The sequence below is a fragment of the Penaeus chinensis genome, chromosome 23 (assembly GCF_019202785.1).
Source record: "Penaeus chinensis breed Huanghai No. 1 chromosome 23, ASM1920278v2, whole genome shotgun sequence".
Classification (NCBI taxonomy): domain Eukaryota; kingdom Metazoa; phylum Arthropoda; class Malacostraca; order Decapoda; family Penaeidae; genus Penaeus; species Penaeus chinensis.
In genome coordinates, this window is record NC_061841.1 from 5,968,624 (window position 1) to 5,989,733 (window position 21,110).

General features: G+C 40.2%; 1 protein-coding gene across 1 annotated transcript; it reads right to left on the bottom strand.

Annotated features, from left to right (window-relative positions):
• Nucleotides 1-6,102: 6,102 nt before the first annotated feature.
• LOC125037640 (probable methyltransferase-like protein 24) lies at nt 6,103-14,510 on the bottom strand. The gene is made up of 9 exons (XM_047630842.1): nt 14,474-14,510; nt 11,662-11,768; nt 10,514-10,693; nt 9,465-9,587; nt 8,238-8,418; nt 7,245-7,455; nt 6,663-6,762; nt 6,432-6,464; nt 6,103-6,162 (listed from the first exon to the last, which is right to left on the bottom strand). The coding sequence occupies exons 1-9, from the start codon at nt 14,508-14,510 to the stop codon at nt 6,103-6,105; spliced, it is 1,032 nt and encodes a 343-aa protein (XP_047486798.1).
• Between the last annotated feature and the right edge of the window lie 6,600 nt (nt 14,511-21,110).

Genomic DNA, 21,110 nt, shown 5'->3' on the forward strand with positions numbered 1-21,110 from the left:
CAAAAATAAACCCAACATTTGGCCTGAACAACAGAAAAAATAGTCTGAGATGATGAATGATGACGACACGAACACGGATATTTTATACTGTGATGGAAAGAAGGAAACCAAATGAACCATACTTATGAACGGGTTCTGACTACAATGGCGGGTCGTTGTCTTGCAAGTTCTGTGTTACAGGTATGCGCATGGGAGGTATGTACAAAAAGCGACAAACAATAGAAAATAAGGAAAGCAAAACGTAATTCCTGTATAGTATCAACGGCATGATAATGACGATACCAAAGAATGTTAAAGATAACAGGGAATCTATAACTAAAAGTGTTCGCTGAAGTCGGAAAGAATCCGTTGACTAACAGGAGTAGGAGAAAGGCTCGCCATGTGTAGTGAAAAGGGGTGTGAGCGAAATGTTGGTGTTTTGTAGCTCTCAGTTTAATTGGCATGTATCGGGGGAGGAAAACGTATATGATTTCAAAGTCGTGGTGGGAGGCGCTGCAAGTAAGGTTGACGGCACATAACGTTGAAATAGACCAGCAAGTGGAGGTTAGGAAAAGAACAGGCAGTGAAGAGTGATTGTTCTGATCATACAAGAGATGCGTACACCTTTACCCGTGAGACGGGCAGGGATGTAATGATGTTATGCACGGGCGCCGCTGGGCAAACTAAACCGACAAGGAGAATGGGGGGGGGGGGTTGACTCTGTACGCTTCATAATCGGGGCAAGAGACTCATAATAACGGATGATCCACGAAGGCCGATGAAGGCAGTCAGCTGGGAATAACACAATATGCAATTTTCCAACGCCAAGAGAGTTACCAAATATGGATTTTGCAAAGCTCTTTATGATTTCTGACGGCAAGAATTCTGCAAGCGAGCAAGCGAGACAATGTATTTAGGATCTTGTAGCATTAAAGGGTTAAAATAATAAATAAGTAAATAAATACAATTCTCGGGATTGTACCATGTAGTGTGGGATATCGCCTTGTGGCTTATGGTAATTGCTTTAAATGGTGTCTGAATAATGGATAACCCCTTCCTCCATTTTACAGTTATAGAACAGCACTAGTTTAATCGTTCACACAGGATTAAGGCAGGTGATGTATAGCTAGGCAACACTTGTTGTTTTGAGTTGTGGTCGTTAAACCGGAAAAGGGGTGTGTGATGACACGCTGAAATGGCATATCAGAAATTTTTGCCGAACACCGCTTGTGATCGTTTCCCCCTTCCGCTGAGACGCTGACATGGCGAGATGTGGCAATTAGCTAGGGATTCCTTCTTCAAAGGAATATCTTTTGAAAAATCGTATGTCCGTCGCTATTATGTTCTACTAGCTTGAATGGTCCCAAAGGCTGACTGAGAAAAATAATACATTATTCTCCTCCTCGGAGTGAATGATTATCCCATAATTAAGTTATCTAGTTTTTGGGGTTAACCTACAATAATTAGCCCAAGTGTAGGCGTGTACTTCACTATTCAATTTAGCTTGAACAAGTTGTGGTTGTATTCTGTTATACTTTCTTCCTTTCTCTCTCTCTCTCTCTCTCTCTCTCTCTCTCTCTCTCTCCCTCTCCCTCTCCCTCTCCCTCTCCCTCTCCCTCTCTCTCTCTCTCTCTCTCTCTCTCTCTCTCTCTCTCTCTCACCTTCCCTCTTACCCTCCCTCTCCTTCTCCTCCTTTCTACTCTCCCTACTTCATACCGTTCCTTTTCCCCCTCTTCCTTCATACGCTCCTAATTTCACTAGTTTTCAACCTTCTCCCCTTCCATTCGTTCCTAACACTTCCTCTCAACCCATCGCCCTTCTTCCCTTTTCTTCTTTCTTGCTCTTCCTCCTTTCTTTTTCCTCTCTATTTTCCTTCCTCTTTCCTTTTTTCTTCTCTCTTTCTCTCTCGCCTCCACTTTTCATCTATATCTCTTTCACTCACTCTTTTCCTTTTCCCTTTTTCTCTCTTTCACTTCCTCCTTACCTTTTCCTCTTTCTCCTTCCCTTTTCCTCTTCTTCCTTCTTTCCTCTTTCCCCTTTCTCTCTTTCTCTTCCTCCTTCCCTTTTCCTCTTTCTCTTCCTCCTTCCCTTTTCCTCTTTCTCTCCCTCCTTCCCTTTTCCTCTTGCTCTATTTCTCTTCCTCCTTCCCTTTTCCCCTTTCTCTCTTTCTCTTCCTACTTCCCTTTTCCTCTTTCTCATTTTCTCCCTCCTTCCCTTTTCCTCTTTCTTTCTCTTCCTCCTTCCTTTTTCCTCTTTCTCTTCCTCCTTCCATTTTCCTCTTTCTCTCTTTCTCTTCCTTCTTCCCTTTTCCTCTTTCTCTCTTTCTCTTCCTTCTTCCCTTTTCCTCTTTCGCCCTTTCTCTTTCTCCTTCCTTTTTCCTCTTCCTCTCTTTCTCTCCCTCCTTCCCTTTTCCCTTTTCCCCTTTCTCTCTTTCTCTTCATCCTTCCCTTTTCCTCTTTCTCTTCCTCCTTCACTTTTTCTCTTCCTCTCTTTCTCTTCCTCCTTCCCCTTTCCCCTTTCTCTCTTTCTCTTCCTCCTTCCCTTTCCCTCTTCTTTCATCCCCTTTCCCCTTTCTCTCTTTCTCTTCCTCCTCCCCCTTTCCCCTTTCCCCTTTCTCTCTTTCTCTTCCTCCTTCCCTTTTCCTCTTTCTCTCCCTCCTTCCCTTTTCCTCTTTCTCTCTTTCTTTTCCTTCTTCCCTTTCCCTCTTTCTCTTCCTCCTTCCCCTTTCCTCTCTCTCTCTCCCTCCTTCCCTTTTCCTCTCTCTCTCTTATATGTATATATGTATATATATGTTTATATATGTATATACATATATATAGATAGATATATAAATAAATATACGTATGCATATGTGCATATATATATATATATATATATATATATATATATATATATATATATATATATATTTATATATATGTATATATGTACATATACATACATACATACATTATATATATATATATATATATATATATATATATATATATATATATATATATATATGTGGAGAGAGAGAGAGAGAGAGAGAGAGAGAGAGAGAGAGAGAGAGAGAGAGGATTTTGCTCTGCAATATTGCGTGTGCATCACATGCCCTACATTGTATAACATACGTCACATCCTAATACGTTATAACCTACGTACATATAATTACGCCGCACTCATACGGCTTGAAAAACGAACGCACGATAAGGGAAAAAAACGAAAATGGAGAAAGATACAGGAAGATTTGACAAGAAAATAAATGTAAGGAAAAGAAATACACCAGAGAGAACATAGATATCGAGAAAGATACAGGAGAACGTGATACGAATAACAAGAGACAGAAAACAAAACAGAGACAGAAGAAAATAACGCACACGATCGAAAAGGACAATGAAAAAGAAAACAAACACACAAGAATGCAAAAAAAACAAAAAAACAAAAAAACAATAAAAATAATAATATTAATAATAAATAAGAACTAACATACTCAGACGCGACGAAAACTGACAAATTTATTTTTATAAGAAATCACTCGATATCTCGCGACGCATCAACGAAACATATATTGCTGGATAAGCAATCTCGCTACACTTTGACGTAGACGTTTGTTTCATCACTGCATGATCTGTTATATTTTGATATCGTGATGAAAGCAAGGTAAGGTGTCTCAGGAATGCTAATGTGACCTAAATGACGACGGACTGGGGGGGGGGGGAGAAAGAGAAGAAGAGGAAATGAGAAGGTGGGACAGAAAGAGGAAAAGGGAAGGAGGAAGAGAAAGAAGAAAAGGGAAGGGGGAAGAGAGAGAGAGAAAGAAGAAAAGGGAAGGAATAAGAGAGAGAGAGAGAGAGAAAGAAGAAAAGGGAAGGAGGAAGTGAAAGAGGAAAAGGGAAGGAGGAAGAGAAAGAGAGAAAGAGGAAAAGAGAAAGAGGGAGAGAAAGAGAGAACGGGGAAAAGGGAAGGAGAGAGATAAAGAGAAAGAGGAAAATGGAAGGAGGAAGAGAAAGGGAGAAAGAGGAAAAGGGAAGGAACAAGAGAAAGACAGAAAGAGGAAAAGGGAAGAAGGGAGAGAAAGAGAAAGACAGAAAGAGGAAAAGGGAAGAAGGGAGAGAAAGAGAAAGAGGAAAACGGATGGAGGAAGAAAAAGAGAGGAAGAGGAAAAGGGAAGGAGGGAGAGAAAGAGAGAACGGAGAAAAGGGAAGGAGAAAGAGAAAGAGACAGATGGAAGTGAAGGAGGAAGAGAAAGAGAAAGAGGAAAATGGAAGAAGGAAGAGGAAAAGGGAAGGAGATAAAGAGGAAAGGGAAGGAGGGAGAGAAAGAGAGAAAGAGGAAAAGGGAAGGGGGGAGAGAAAGAGAGGACGTGGAAAAGGGAAGGAAGAAGAGAAAGAGAAAGAGGAAAAAGGAAGGAGAAAGAGGAAAAGGGAAGGAGGAAGAGAAAGAGAAAGAGGAAATTGGAAGGAGGAAGAGGAAGTGAGAAAGATGAAAAGGAAAGGAGGAAGAGAAAGAGAAAGTGGAAAAGGGAAGGAGGAAGAGAAAAAAAATGAAGGAGGAAGGAAAAATGAGAGAAAAAATGAGGAGGAAGAGAAAGACAGAAAGAGGAAAAGGGAACGGGGAAAAGAAAGGGGAAAGGGGAAGGCCATGTCACATTGTAGGAGGGTCCGTAAGTCATGAAGACTCACTCTCTCTCTCACACACACACACACACACACACACACACACACACACACACACACACACACACACACACACACACACACACACACACACACACACACACTCTCTCTCTCTCTCTCTTTTATTATATTTTTCACACAATATAAACATACCCAGCTCTGCTCACAGGTTATAAGGACCCACCAATGGTGGCTTGCAGGATTTTAAGATATTAATTAATAACTGCGAGTGTATAGAGAAGACCGTGTCGTTCTGCACTCAGTTCCGATATTTTTCATGGTAATACAGAGCGCCCATATAGGGTATTATCAATTAGGATGTGTTACTTATAGTTATGAGTTTGATTATGAATCGGTATTGGCTTTAAACGTTAGCTTCACTATTTCATATATCAGTTTTGGAACTCCACAATGAAAAGATTCTTTGATTGTTTTAACACCAAATACGACATTGGTGTCTAATGATCTTTCGTAAGCAGAGAGTAAGGTAATGTTCATTCGCGTGTTCACAATCTTCGTGGTTTTGGGGACACCGAGAGTGATCGTCATAGGTTCACTCTGTACAATTTGTAGATTATCAAACTCTAATTATTTGAGTAGTCTGGTGTAAGGCATGCTAGTCTATGACTAATCACAAGTATGACACGTAGAAAAGTTTGGCAGTAGTGATGTTGATGCCAGTCTTCACTAACAAGAGGGTAATGGCTGCAGTCGCGCTCAGAGTCTTTTGTGTGGGGTCTGCGTCATTGACAGTCACCTGAGGTTACTGTTTCGGTGGCAGAGATGAGCCTCAACATCTTTGATATGAAACTTTGTTAATGGGTGTGAGGAAAGAGTATCTTGTTTTATTCGAACAAGATTTTCAAGCCGAACTTAACTGCCCTTGAGAAAAGGTCAAGAATATGTTGCACTCTCTCCTTAGATGGAAATTTTATGCAAATATATGAGCAAAACAAATCAAGGAATAATTTTCTTCAAGTGGTACACATGATAATCTTTTACATAACATGGGACTAAATTGTCTCCTTCAGGATAAACAATTTTTATTCCACTGAAGGGATGGACAGATCGGCTTGATATGTACATCTGAATCGAACTTAAACATTTCCTCTAATATCAAAGTTAGCCGGTTGCTTGCGGATGACTTCATCGTTTGCAACATGAAAGGCGGGTTTCAGATCAAGACGTGCGTTTGCTATGTAATCTGCAAAGCCGTATTGATTGCTACGTCCTAGGAGGAATCTAAACAATTGAGGTGATAACAACTATTCTCTCGAGTATTATTGTATACAGTGAGGTCAGGGTCATGAGTTGTGATCTGTCAGTGTTAGGTTTAGGTAGAGAAATGACTATGCTTTTAGTCCAGGATCTTGGAACAATACTTTGGGATAAGCTTAGTCTATGTAATCATAAAAGTGAATTCCGTATCTCGCTTTTGTACCTCATCCTCCATATTTGCTTATGCTTATTTCCTTGTGCCTTGAACTTCGATGAGACCGTCTTCGTCGTGGTTATCCTTCTCTTGCTGCATATTTAAAGTGGCGAGTGAAACTATCGTAGAATTTTGGATGTGAAACCACCCAAATAATAGTCGCCGCGAATGCACTGATATATTCTTAATGTATCGCTTCTTTTTGCATCTAATTATGGTTACGTTTCATAATTTGATTGTCTATCAGTTTTTTATACCTCTGCAACAAATCCTTAACAATAATTTCTTGAGAGTCTGAGCATTGATCTTACTCCACTTTTCTTTGGCCACTAAAGGATCTCAAATTACGTGATTAGTCAAACCTCCAAAGCCAGTAGTTCATATTCCTGAAGGTACTGAGGGACAAATTTATACATTTGACAGAGAGCATGGAGTAAACACAAAATAGTTAGTTATATGTATAAATTACTTCAACTTTTCGTTTTCCTTTCTATACCAGTTTACGTTTTCTTAGTGAAACAACACTATAACTACAACAATCCAAAATTCCTCACTAAGATTTGTTTTTGTTTTTTCCTGTCATAAACTACTACTTTCACTGACTCTAAGTTGTCTACTTCCTGCCAGTACACGAAAGAACGAATACTGGATGTTGTTCTTTCTAAATGCCACTTCATTGCTACGAAGAACATGCTGCCATTTTTGGACAGTGTTCATTGTTTCACATGTAGTAAAAATATAAACTAAAATAAACAATTTCACAAGGCAAGAGACTTACTGGCAAAATAAATGAACTTTTGATGAAAATTGTATCAAAATATTACGTTGTGAAGTTGATACTTATTTAAAGTTTTGTCGCTAGTTCCCGATCGACTTTTGCACATAACCATATTTTTATTTTTGATTTCCCCTGCAGCGTGTAGCTTATGCAGTCTGCAGTTTGTTCAACTGGCTCTCTTTCCTGTGCTCCTTTGAGGATATATCTAAACAAAGGTTTACAGATGGCAACGGAAAAGATTATCGATTTCATATAGAAAGTGGAACCTGTCTTTTTACCGACAACTGAAATAAACTGAAATAAAACCTCACACGTCTTTATTCAATAAAAATAAAACCACATAGGTCAGCACATACGTTTGCGATCACTACCCTCCCCTCATTCCCTTTCCCCTCACCCCTCTCCCTCCAACGACATCCCCGATGCGTCCACAATCCTTACGTAAACGACCTCGTAACAGGTAGCCTCTTTCCTTCCCTTCCAGATGTAGTGATTCCTCTTGTATGTATTCCTATTCCAGTGAATGAGGCGGAATCCCAGGCAATCCAGGAGCTGGAATATTCTCCAAAACTTAGCGAAGAGATTGTTTGGTTGCGTCACGTCTTCGTCTGGTGGGAAGAAAATGGAAAGACGTTTGGGTAATGTAGAAAATGTGGCTTAAATGATAGAGAAAACGTGGGCACGAGGAGTGACTCGCAAAAATGAGCGATGGAAAAAAAATATGAATGAGAAATGCTGAATAGGTGTGGATAAATATAGATAATGATAAAATGCTGAGTGGTGTAGGTAAGTCAGGGCTATGATTACTATAACAATGTTAAGTGTAATGTACAGATATACGGAGTGAGACGGAGTGATAGACAAAGTCAAATATGGAAATAGAGAGAAACGGACGGTGACAAAAACAACGAGAGAAGAGCCAGAAGATTGAGACAGAGACAGAATGTAAACAGACAAACAAAAATAAGTAGAGACAGAGACAAACATATAAAGAAACGGAGACAGAAAGAAAAACAGAAAAGAGCCAGAAAGGAAGACAAGAGACGATGGACCGAGAGACCCAGGCAGAAAATTGAGACAGATAGTAGCAATGACAGAGACACAGAGACAGACAGAAGATAGGGGCAGTCATGAAGACTAAGAGACAGTCAGAAAAAAAGACATAAAAAACAGGTAGAGAGGAAGACGAAAGACAGACATAGACAAAAGCAGACATATATAGAGACAGAAAAAATATAAAACAGACAGAGATGGAGAGACATAAGGAAAAGGAAGACAAGACTCATACAGATAGAGACAAAAAACAGAGATAGAGAGACAAAGAAAGAGAAAGACAGACAGACGGGAAATTTAGACACACAACACCAATAATGAAACTAGCGATACCGACCTCCATAAATCCCCGGATGAATCTCCATCCCAATCTGCCTGACGGAGGCAAGGATGGCAGGATCCTCCAGCAAGAGATCCTGCAGGACTTCGACCTCCATTCCCTCGATGTCAATCTTGAGGTAGTCGATCTGGTGTCCGGCGTGGCCCAGGCGAGCCATGATGTCGGGGAGGCGGGCGACCTGGGTGGGGTGGAGACAGGGGTTAGGCGGTCGGATATATAGATATAGATATATAGATATATATATATATATATATATATATATATATATATATATATATATATATAATTGATGTATCAGAGAGCGAAAGAATTTATTAGTTTTAGAATTTAAAATCGTCTGTTATGAGCGTTGTCCTTGATCATCTTTAGGATATCATGCAATATGATATATAAAGTTTTTGATTTAATAAGCAGCAGAAGAACCGTTATGATACATAAATCTAAATCAATGTTTACCTTTACTTTGTATGTCTTTAATTACAATTGTGTACAAACGAGAGGAGCAGAAAACGAAAAGATAACCAGAGACAGACGATGAAAATGATCGACTTTGTTTTGCGTCTTCATACCGGACGGAATCTACGCAATTATGAAGAGGCGTTGGAGTCTCTACTACAGTCTGTGTGTTGCATGGGTTTTACGCGTTATTTTCTTAACTGAGATTTAGAAGAAGGAAAAGAAATGGAAGAAGAAAAAAAGGAAAAAAGAAAAGAAAGAAAAAAGAAAAAAAGGAAACACACGCACACACACACACACACATATATATATATATATATATATATATATATATATATATATATATTTATATATGAACGACGGGCCAGCTTAGCTTAAATTATAATTAAAAAGAATTTCCTATCAGCTGGTATAATATAAATGTTTTATGGAGGATCTCCCCTTGAGTACCGAACGTGATACCACACATGTGGCTCATTAATATTTAGTTTGAAAAAAAAAAAAAAAAAAAAAAAACATATTCAAAATGTGTCTCCATTTTCTCTCACTCTCTCACTCTTTCACTCTCTCAATCTTTCACTCTCTCACTCTCTCTCTTTCACTCTCACTCACTCTCACTCACTCTTTCACTCTCACTCACTCTTTCACTCTCACTCACTCTTTCACTCTCACTCTCCTACCCCCACTCCCACTCCCTCTCCCTCTCTTTATCCTCCCCTCCCTCCCATCCCCTCCCTTCTCCACCAATTACCCCTTACCCTCTCTGACCTTTCTTATAACCTTCCCGATGACCTGTTCCCCGGTGATGTTACTAATGCCCAGCCTCAGAAACATCACATTTTCGGAGCGCTGATGATCTCGACTCTCCATGGTTGGGTCGAAGGCGAAAACCTGATAAACGAGAGGAAAGAAAATCGTATTAAAAGGGGAGGTGAGGAAGAGCTTATGATAAAGGGAGATATGAAGTTTGCATTATAAAGGGGAGGGATGATAATAAATGAGAATGGCTCAAGAAAGGTGTGTGTGTGTGTGTGTGTGTGTGTGTGTGTGTGTGTGTGTGTGTGTGTGTGTGTGTGTGTGTGTGTGTGTGTGTGTGTGTTATGTAGCTGTGAGTCTTGTAAGTATGTGAGTCGTGTGTTTGTATTTGTGCGTACATGTTTCTGTTTTGCTTGTTTGTCCATTTGTGTGTACATGTTTCTGTTTTGCTTGTTTGTCCATTTGTGCGTTTTTGTTGAAATTGGTTGTACATTTGTGTTTTTGTTGGTGTGGCCGTGCGTGTGATTCTATAGGGGTATTTTTTGGTTATGAATATGTATATATTCATAAACATTTATGAATAACTAAGCAAGTGCATGAGTGAGTGAGAAACAATATAACATATTTTTTATATAGGTTTTATATAAGCTGAAATTTCATACCTGACAAATGTGCCATAATTTTCTGTCACTTATAACAAGCAATTAACATGGCTAAAAAATCTATCCGAAATGCTAATGATTGTGCAACATGAGAGCGTTACACTTGTGCATTTAGTACAGATGATTGATAATGAAATGAACAGGAAGAAGATATCCAAGCAGATAATTTACATCTGGGTAATTTGACGTATGGAGGGAGGGAAAGAGATACATAGAAGAGGAGAGAGAAAGAGGGAGGGAGGGAGGAAGGGAATAGAAAATAACAATAACTAGAACTACTGCTTCTACTACCATTACTGCTACAACTACTACCACTAATATTACAACTATTCCTACTACTTCTAATACTCTTAACACTGCTACAACAACTACTACTACAACTACAACTACTACACACACCTTGCACCCTCTCTCAGCCATGGCATCATCAAAGGACCACTCGTAGTTTATCCCGAAGGAGTAAACGAGGCAGTCGCGCGAAGTAGGACCCACACCTTCGTCAGTGCACACCCACTTGTCCCCGTCGCGAAATTTGATGAGGCCGAAGAGTCTCGTCAATTCGGCGCCGCCCACGTTCTCCTGTCGGGTGTAGTAGAGTCAGAAAGTGGTCGCTGGGCTGTGGTCTCCAGTGGGAGGAGAGGGTAAAACACCCACAATTTCCTGTCGGGTGTTATAGAGTCAGAAAAGGGTCGCTGGAAGTTTTCCCGCTGGGAGAGAGGGAGAGGCTTGTCAGGGGGTGACCATTGGATCATAGTTTTCTGTCGAGGAAAGGGCTGCCGGTCAGGAGGTAATCACTGGAACACTGCCATTAACTGTAAAGAGCCTTGTTGGGTCGCTGGACAACCTTCCCTCTGGGGGAGACGGGGAAGAGGTCCATCGATTTTTGGACTACCTATTCCTGTTGGAGATGTGGGAGAGTTGGGCTCTAGAAGGCGACCGTTGGACTACATTAATTGGGGGGAGACGTAGAGGAGGTGAGGTGTCCGTTTAATTAACTGTCGGAGTAGAAAGAGGTGTTAACAGGTGATCTTAGGACTATATCTTCCTGATGGGAGAGAGTGAGGACCTAACATGAGGTGGCCATTGGATCATAGTTTTCCGTCGAGGACAGGGCTGCCGGTCAGGAGGTAATCATTGGAATACTGCCATTAACTGTAAAAGCCTTGTTGAGTTTATTTACTGTTATTACTGTTACTAGTTCTACCATCGTTACTGCAGATGGCATTGCTGTTATTTATATTACCGACATTGTCAACATTATTGCAATTCTAACTGTTTGGTCTGTGTGTATTTAATGGTGCTGTGCGTATATGCTATTTGCTACAAATATATCTCCTTATTTATAGGTTATATGTGCAATTACATAACCCCATCAGCCAGTGTTTCTACAAGGTGTGGGGGGGGGGGGCGTGCTGTAAATATTGTAAATTATCCTATGATAACAATCACTGTGGTTTTGGCACACCTTTTCTCCTCATATTTGCTTGAGAAAAATCCCTTCATTTGATTTACATCCCAACAGATCTACAATGATTCAAGGCACTGACCTTATTTTCACAGGGATAAAGATCCTGTTGAAAATAACCGAAGAAATATGAAATATCACGTAGTGGTTTTACATCACATTCTTCAATTCTCTGACTGGCGTTCTTACCTTAAAGAGAAAATACAACATTAAAACTCCTACAAAGTACACATCGGTATAGAAAAAGTGTCGAATCATAGCGTCATAGAAGTGTAACCGACGGTTACCATCCTAAGAACTTCAATTCTTCGGAATCAACATTAATATTTATCACGTTATTTACATTCTAAAATATTTAATTCTCCTGCGTGTCTGTTCATGATAAAATTTGTAATACTAAACATTTAAAAGCTCATATTTTAGTGCAGTGGAACCAGAAAAGTATGTTTGAAAGTACAAACGACAAATGTTACCAGAAAAGAGTGGAGTCACTGACGCCGACTCCGCGTAGTCGGATCGCGATGGCTCATAAAAATTCAGTGTATGCCTGTCTGCTAATAACCTGTGTGAATGACTCTGTATCAGTTATGAAGAAACGTTATTACTGCAGTTTTAGCAATATGGCAGCAGCAGCACTAACAATGGTAGTGGTGGTACAGCTATTGTCATAAATATTATAACTGCTACCATTTTTTCACTTATGCTACTGGTATTAATTTTACTATCATTACTAGTATGGTATTCTTCTTATTTCTATTACTGCACTTTATTAACATTATTTCTATACTAACACAACTGTTTGTGTCGCTACAAATACAGCCATTTATTTAGTTGCTATTACCGGGACAACGCTATCTTCTATACCGTTGTGGCTGTTAACGCCTGTAGCATAGCTGCTGCTACGTTATCAACAAATTTGCTTATATTATCATTATTATATTAGTATGATTATATCAATTTCATTATGATTTTTATTAATGTTATTACCATTATCATTATTGTTATTATTTTTTTAAATTTTCCCATCGTTAGTATTATTACTAGTAACATCATCTGGTGCTTTCATTATTTTTCATTATCAGAATCATCGTAACAATTATCGATAATTTTTACCATCATTCTGATTATCTGAGTTTTACTCCTCATTATTTTCATTAACATTGCCATTAGCATCACCCTCATCAACACTGCTACTTAAATTATAATGTTTATTTTTTTCTATCAAGATCACCGTTTTTTATTGTTACCAATAGCAATACAGGCAAATTTATCATCGTGGGTGCGAAGTACCTACTGTACGTTGGAACTAACGGGAAGGAAGCTTAAAGAACACCATCATGACGAGGTACTATTTTCACCGTTAATTGCCCTCCCCCCTACCTACCCTTCCCCGGGCTCGTTTTGTTTATCATCCAACTCACACCTCCCCACCACCTTTCCCATCCTATGCGCTGTAAATATAACTGTTCCTAACAAAATCAAGAAGTACCTTACACCGTGAAGCAAACGAGGCATTCTATACTATTTATTCATCGGCGGCAGCGGGTGTATGGTATAGGCGGGAAGCGTCACGAGCGCTTACTGGAGAAATGTGCGTCATTTCACTGTACCGTTTCGCTGGTTAGCTTGTCAAGCGTGGACGGTTTGCCAGATGTTAGTCGCTAGCATTTCAGTTGCTACATGAGTAAAAACCGCTCAACTTGGTGTTTCAGCTACTTCTTACCGTTGTGTTTTGAACGCTTTTTATTATTATTATTATTATTATTATTATTATTATTATTATTAATATTAATATTATTATTGTTGTTGTTGTTGTTGTTGTTGTTGTTGTTGTTGTTGTTATTATTATTATTATTATTATCACAGCGGTACGACAGCGGCGTTTCACTGGCTCGGATAGCAAGGCCTAACCCAGGGGTTCCCAAACTGGGGTACATGTACCCCCAGGGGTACATTTGCACGTTTCATGGGGTACATTTGGTCTGAAGGAAACAATTACTTGCACAATACATGGTGTTGTAATCTGCACTCAGATTGCACTTTTCTCATTTTCTTTGTGTTGATTAGCACCACCTTTATTGAAATTTCGAAGAATTGGTAGTGATCCATTTATGTTGAGTTAGTGCGATGCATTAAAATAAGAATACCTGAGTTTTGTTCATTAATGTTTTGGATAATAATAATAAAAAGGTATGTATTGTATGTGCTGGATCAAAATATCAGTTACCTTAGTAATTGCTTTATTTCTGTTTTCATCATTTAAGATGCCTATGTAATCTAAACATGCAGACTTAAATAATTAAAATATTAAAATGTCCTTTTTTACTATTAAGCTTAATTTTTAGTGTTAGGGGTACATGGGAACCTATAAAAAGCCTAAGGGGTACTGAGGAACAAAAAGTTTGGGAACCCGTGGCCTAACCCCATCGTAATAGCACTGCTATATTAACATAACAGTTATCAGTTACCCACACGTAAAAGTACAGTTTAAAAGTGTGGTATTCATTTCATCCTTTCGCTGTTTAACTTAATTTCATGATTTAAATAGCTCAACTTTAACACTAACACTTGCAATAACACTAAAACACTAACATTACTACAGTAACATTAATCCTGTAACAGTGACTAAAAGACTTAAAACACTTAAACGTCATAACTCAAATGATGTTGAAAGATTTAACATAGCAGGTATCCAAGACCTAAATAAATGTTTAACTTATGTAGACTTTGAGAAGTAATCCATTGAAAAAATGAAATATATATATATCCCTGGGGATCGATAGGTCCCAACAAAACTTTGACCAGGACTTTGCTATGTGACCTGGAGGCAGAAGCTCCTCATAAAGATCAGAGATAGAAAATCAGTTAAATTATATTGTTAAGGGGACTGTCACCTTGCTGCCCAGTATACTTAGCAGAAGTGTAGGGCATCCGCTATCTGGGGTCGTTCGGTTTGACCTTGGCCTTTACATTGGACTATCCCAAGAGCCAAGGAAACTTGAAGGCTTTGAAACTATCAACGGAGCCTGAGAGACCTGCTATTGCTGTTATGACCTCTCGCTATCACACTCTAACACTGAGTAACACCGCCTATAACCCCATGACACAGACACTTACCCACAGATAGCCAGGATACAAAAAAGCACAAGGGCCAGAAGCCTCCCTCTCGACGATCTCGGTGATGGAAAGTCCATTGTGTGGGTCGTTTTGGGGTCTCGTCGAGTCTTTCACTGAGGTCTACTTATTCTTCTGGTTGACACAACAAACATATACATGGCATTCCGAACACAATCGCCAAAAGACGCGAGATTAGCGCACGTGTGAATCCGATCAAGATGTGTGAACGAGTGAGAGCGATGGCAAGATTGGCGAGCGAAGTCAGCAAGGTGGGGCCGCTGCGACCCCCACCCCCACCCGTGAAAATTGTTGAAAAATAGTTACAACCAGAGCTATAACGGTGTAATTTAGAGGGAAAAAGACGTGGGAGAGCGGCCCTAGATGGGCAAGCCAGATCTTAATGGGAGCAATCAGAGTTTAGTGGGGGGCAATTGCCCCTCCCCCCAAATGACCCCCCCGGTCAGATAAGAACTATACCGACTTCAGTCGGATGCAGGTCACATCCTACCACCCACATTGCACAAATTACTAAAATAGACAAATCAAATTTATTTAATATTGTGGGAGCTTGCTTGTGTCTGTTATGACCAACTAAGATTTAAAAAACTAACATTATAAATCGACACGATATATATTTATTCAAATCAAGTACTGTTGCTAATTTGGCTTTAGGCTTTAACGGTTGATGGATAACGGCGCCGTGCCCTCTTCAAACAGTGGCCTCGGTGAGTGTAACTAACCGGCGTGACGCGGCTCAAGTCATGCTATATCGGGTGAAGACAACCTAACAGAAATCTTTCAACCGAAAACGAATTCTCGAAGTCCTGTTCGATGGCTGAAAGTTATTTGCTGTCTAGAGAAAAATCGGGTTGGATAGGAAGGGAGCTTGCACTGTCAAAGTTCAAAATAATGAGTGTTTCATATGTAGCATTAACGGATGAACAAAAATAAAATCACCTGGAAATACATTTTTTATTGTTCCACTACAGTAAGGAAGTAAATATAGGAACAACTGTAATACTGCGTTGTCATGCTTCTCTGTTTTCTCTTTACCTTATCTTGAGATTTTGTCCCGATTCGTCCATTCACCAGAGTGTATGCATGCACTATGTGTGTGTGTGTGCTTATGTTTACATATGTGTGTATGGATGCATGTAGTGTGTATGTGTGTACACATATACACACACACGCGCGCGCGCACACGCACACACACACACACGCGCGCGTGTATGTGTGTGTGTGTGTGTGTGTGTGTGTGTGCGCGCACATACACATACTGTACATGCATCCATACACACATTTATCTGTATATATGTATAGATGCGTATATACAAACATCTATGTATTCGGATAAAGATATATGAACATCGGTACCAAGGGTCAGGACAAATATATACATACACACACAAACATGTGTGTGTATGTATATATTTATATACACAAATATATACCGTGCCTCTGTGGATCCAGTGACACCAAGCAACTGAATCCACCAGAGAAAAAGCCAGAAGTGTGCGCCCTAAATGCAAAAATAAATACCTATAACTATCAATCAACGTGCTATATGAAAGACAAATAGGAAGTTTGCACTAAAGTGCATGGATATCGTGAGCTAATGAAAACCATTTGATACTCAGTAGCAACACCCCTTACATCTAACTTGATTTGAGAAGGGGGCGTGGCAGGTAGTTAGTTGCCACTTCCACAAACCGTGAGTCATTTTCGTCTTAATTATATATTTTCATTATTTTTTTTCTAACAATCCATAACTACCGCATGGGACGCGAACCCCATTTGTTCTGCCGGCAACAGCACTCACACTTTCAGAAATCAGTGGGCAGTTTGAGTGGATGCACAGCAGCGTTGTCGGGGAGTTGACAGATGGCGGACGCGGCAGATTTATGGGTATGACTACGTGAAAATCCTAGAGGAAATGTTTCTACCGCCGGTGAGGGCCATTTTATCTCGTCCATGATAACAGCCCTATCCACACGAGTAGTGTCGTGAATGCGTGATTTCGGCAACACCCCGAGATTACGAAGTGCCACATCCACCCAAATCTCAGTCTCACTGAGAATGTTTGGCCAGAGACTTCCCTCAAGATTATACCCGCAATCGCCATACTGTCGTTGCCCAAGCAATTACGCTCTGCAGACGGACGCCATTTACCGGAGGCGTTAGTGGCATAAATGCCACTTAGACTTGCCAGAGTGTAGCTGAGCGAAGTGAACAAATTATTGAAGAAAAACATATTCTAGGGGCATGTTAAGCTATAACCAGGTCTATATACGTGTACTTAGTAAAACAAAGATAAAGATTGTGGTCCTTGGAGGGGGGAGGGAACTTGCCCCGTACCCCCCATCCCCGAAATTGTAGTGTAGCACTTCTGACATCACATTTCAAGCAAACAAACAAACTAACTTTGGTAGCCGCCACCACGGGACTAGGGGTCCCGACCCTTAGACTTTCTATGGATTTCTTAGTGGTGATGTTGACCGAGTTGAAGGCTTAGTTCAGCATTTATCGATTTGTATATCTGCTCCTTATTTCATTAATTGTTTATCATTTTTCAAATGTAATTATTTATCTTAATATCTTAGTATTGATGGTTAAGTCATGATCTTATATCAGGAGAAAAAACAGATTTATTGTTTGATTAAGTATATTAGATGTTATGTATACTCAACATTACGAAACAACTAAACAAATACATGCAACGAATTACGGACATACACGAATTAAACAAATACAAACAATTACACTCAATACGCTGACATAGAAAAACGCACAGACAAATACAAATATATACACACGAATACGAACACGAACGAACACTACACTAAAGTATATTACGTGCACACTCGCCAAATGTTTGTTCTATGTTTATAGTCACTAAAAACAAGTTTCTGCACATACACCGTCGGCTAGCGCTCGCTTCTTATCAGGGCACACGGAATTGTAATACTTCGCACTGAGAATACATGACCTGATCCGTAGTATCTCGAAAGATGTCCCCATCGACTATGTGTCACCGGCAGCAGCAAGGCAGCGTCCCTCTCCACCGTTCTGCCAGCTTTTTGGGGTTACCTCGGTGACTTGGCGGCGGGTACGTAGGCTGTTTTTAAGCATATGCCGCCTGAGATAACGAGCGGTTTGCGTAATCAGACCGCTACTCCAGCGGTTCGGGGACGTCGTCCGAACTGGCGAAACTGAGGTCATGGTGATGTCCAAAGCCGTGCGTATCTGTGTCCGAAGTCCTGTAGGGATGACCTGGGCAGAGAGGTCGCGTGGGCCAACGAAAGGCGTGTTCACTACAGTAGCACTTCTGACATTACATTTCAAGCGAACAAACTTTGGTAGCCGCCACCACGGGGCTAGGGGTCCCAACCCTTAAACTTTATATAGATTTCATTAGTGGTGATTTTGACCGAGTTGGAGGCTTAGTTTTATTCATTGATAAGTCATTTGCATATCTGCTCATTATTCATTTATTGTCAACCGTTTTCAAGTTTAATGTTTTTCTTAGTGATATTTTAGTGTTGATAGTTCAGTAATGATTTTATATCGTAAGGAGAAAAACAGATTTATTGTTTGATAGGTATATAGGTATATTATGTATACTCAAAACATTACAAAACAGCTAAACAAATACATGGAAACGAATTACGGACATACATGCACAACAAATACAAACAAGTACAGACAATCAATACGCTGACAAAAAGACGATTACAAATATATACAAATACGAATACGAACACGAACACGAGCGAAAGAACACAACATTAAAGTATATTAAGTGAACGAACACACACTGTCGAATGTTTGTTATATCTATAGTCACTAAACGCAAGTTTCTGCACACACACCGTCGGCTAGCGCTCGCTTTTATCAGGGCACACGGAATGTTACATTTAGCACTGAGAATACATGACCTGATCTGTAGTTGCATTATCTCAAAAGATGTCCCTGTAGTGTACCCTGAGGTCCACCTGGCTTATGATTTCTAAATATTCGAACATATCTACTTGTACGGATGGATGTATACGAATACCGCCTTAAATAACGTCCATTCTCTGTTAAGAATGACATTACATTTTCTTTTTATTTTAAGCATACACTATTTTATTTTCTGGTGTATAGTTTTTATTTTTCTCTCTTTTAATGTTTTTATATATTTTTCTACATGTTTTGTAGAATGCTTTTTATTGCCACATTTTTCTGCATTACTTTTTAGTACTCGATGCCACTTAATTTTATTTCTAAAAGATATACCCCCGAATTACGTATAGACCAATCAGGTTAACGGGCGTGTGGCCCCAGCCAATCAGAGCCGTTCTAGGTCGTGCCCCTTGCAGTGATTTTCAAGGGCGCGGGAGTTCACGCTCGCGCTCACGACTGGCTGGACACACGCTCTTGTTGACACCCCCCCCCCCCCCCCCGGATTTCGTTAAAATAATCAACAGCTAAGTATTTCCTCTGTATTTTGTGGTGGTGTTGGCGCAAGTACGAAAGAACAGCTAAAGAACATTTTCTTGTGGCACGAGTGAAATGTATATATCTTTTTGTAACTTAAGATTATTTAATAAATTGTTAACCAGTAATTAAGTATGATAACCCTATGCTGCAGTCCAGCCAGTCAGCTTTTTAAAACATACAGATACTAACCAACAAAGCATATCATTATATTTACAATGGAATAAGATATATTTGATGATAAGCGAAACGGAGCTGAAATCAAGCGGCCAGAGCTACCTTCCAATTTCAACGTAGATTGTATTAATAGCGCGTCGGGCATACACGACCAGACGACGACGCTACAGTCCCCATCGACCTGTGTCACCGGCAGCGGCAAGGCAGCGTCTCCTCCACGGTTCTGCCAGCTTTCCAAGGTTACCTCGGTGACCTGGCGGCGGGAACATAGGCCGTTTATGATCCTATGACGCCTGAGGTAATGAGCTGTTTGTGTAATCAGACCGCTAATGCAGCGGTTCGGGGACGTCGTCCGAACTGACGAAACTGAGGTCATGGTGATGTCCAAAACCGTGCGCATATGCGTCCGAAATCCTGTAGGGGATGACCTGAGCAGAGAGAGGTCGCGTAGGCCATCGAAAGGCACGTTCACTACCAAATAACACCCCTGTCAGGGATACCAATACCAGGTCAAGCTCACAGCACTTTTTCCAACCGTTTTCGTCGTCGTATCATATTGTTAATCCAGAAAGGATAAAGATACTTTTTAAGCGACATATACTTAAATTTTGATTAATTTGTACTCGGCTACTGACAATCCTTTTTAATCTCTGCAGGTAGCTGAGGGAACATGAACGGCAGCATAGGACTCTAAGGGATAAGGATAAGTCCGATATGCGAAGCTGAGCTTCGCCCGGGCTATGCCAATGAGGGGAGCCCGGCCTGTGTCGACTAATGCCGACTCGCTAACGTGTGTCAGCTGGTGCTGACTCGTCTTAATCCTTACCCGCCGTGGTGCCCAGTCACAGCAGTAACCTCCAGGCGACAATTGCAACTTCTCGCGCCTGAGCGGGGCGCGAACCGCCGACCCCTCGGATGAGAGGCCGACACGTTACCACTGTACTAGCCCGGAGGCTATGTACTAGCCCGGAGGCTTCTAAGGGACCCACAAAAAAAACAGGGATATTATCAAGACGATATTACTACCGTCTTGAATTAAAGTGGGTCCTTAGCGCATCCCATGATAAGGTGTAGAAACATCTGGTTCGTGGCTAGTGAATAGTAGGGGGGGGGGGGGGATTTGATTAGCCAAGTCTTGTGCAGCATAATCTCGTCAAGGCAGGTGGAATCATATTGCATAATACATGTGTGTATGTGTATGTGTATGTGTATGTGTGTGTGTGTGTGTGTGTGTGTGTGTGTGTGTGTGTGTGTGTGTGCGCGCACGCGAGCTAACATCTGGGTGAAGAGATAATGTAGCATTACAACAAACTACGCAACTAAATCGTATCAATAATTAAATAAAAAAAATATAAAATGAACTATGCCCTGCATTCTATCACAACGTGGACCAAAATAGCATTCCCCATGTGAAATGTTTAGTGAATTCCTTGCTATCTTCCCACGTAAAAGACAGGATGATAATGCCATATTTTTATTAAGATATATGATTCTTAATATCTGTACAAGTGTAGAAATATATATATGTAAATAGATAGACAGATTGATAGATAAACCAAATTGTATATATATATAACTTCGACCAAAGGAATACCTTTAAGTATTGTATGGTAAGTACTACATGCCTTGATATAAACATATCAACCAGCGCCTCACATTCTGATTAATCATTGCTATGAACATGAATTATACATGTCGGTGTAGACATGAATGCCACGAATCGTTTTGACACATTCAGGGTTTCCAAACAATTGATATGTT

Coding starts and splice junctions, on each gene's coding strand:
- LOC125037640 (XM_047630842.1), bottom strand. CDS start 14,510: ATGCCCTACACTTCTGCTAAGTATACTGGGCAGCAAG. Junction 9,588..10,513: donor TGGCTGAGAGAGGGTGCAAG/GTGTGTGTAGTA, acceptor CTCGTTTATCAG/GTTTTCGCCTTCGACCCAAC. Junction 6,465..6,662: donor ACAACTTAGAGTCAGTGAAA/GTAGTAGTTTAT, acceptor TTTGTCCCTCAG/TACCTTCAGGAATATGAACT.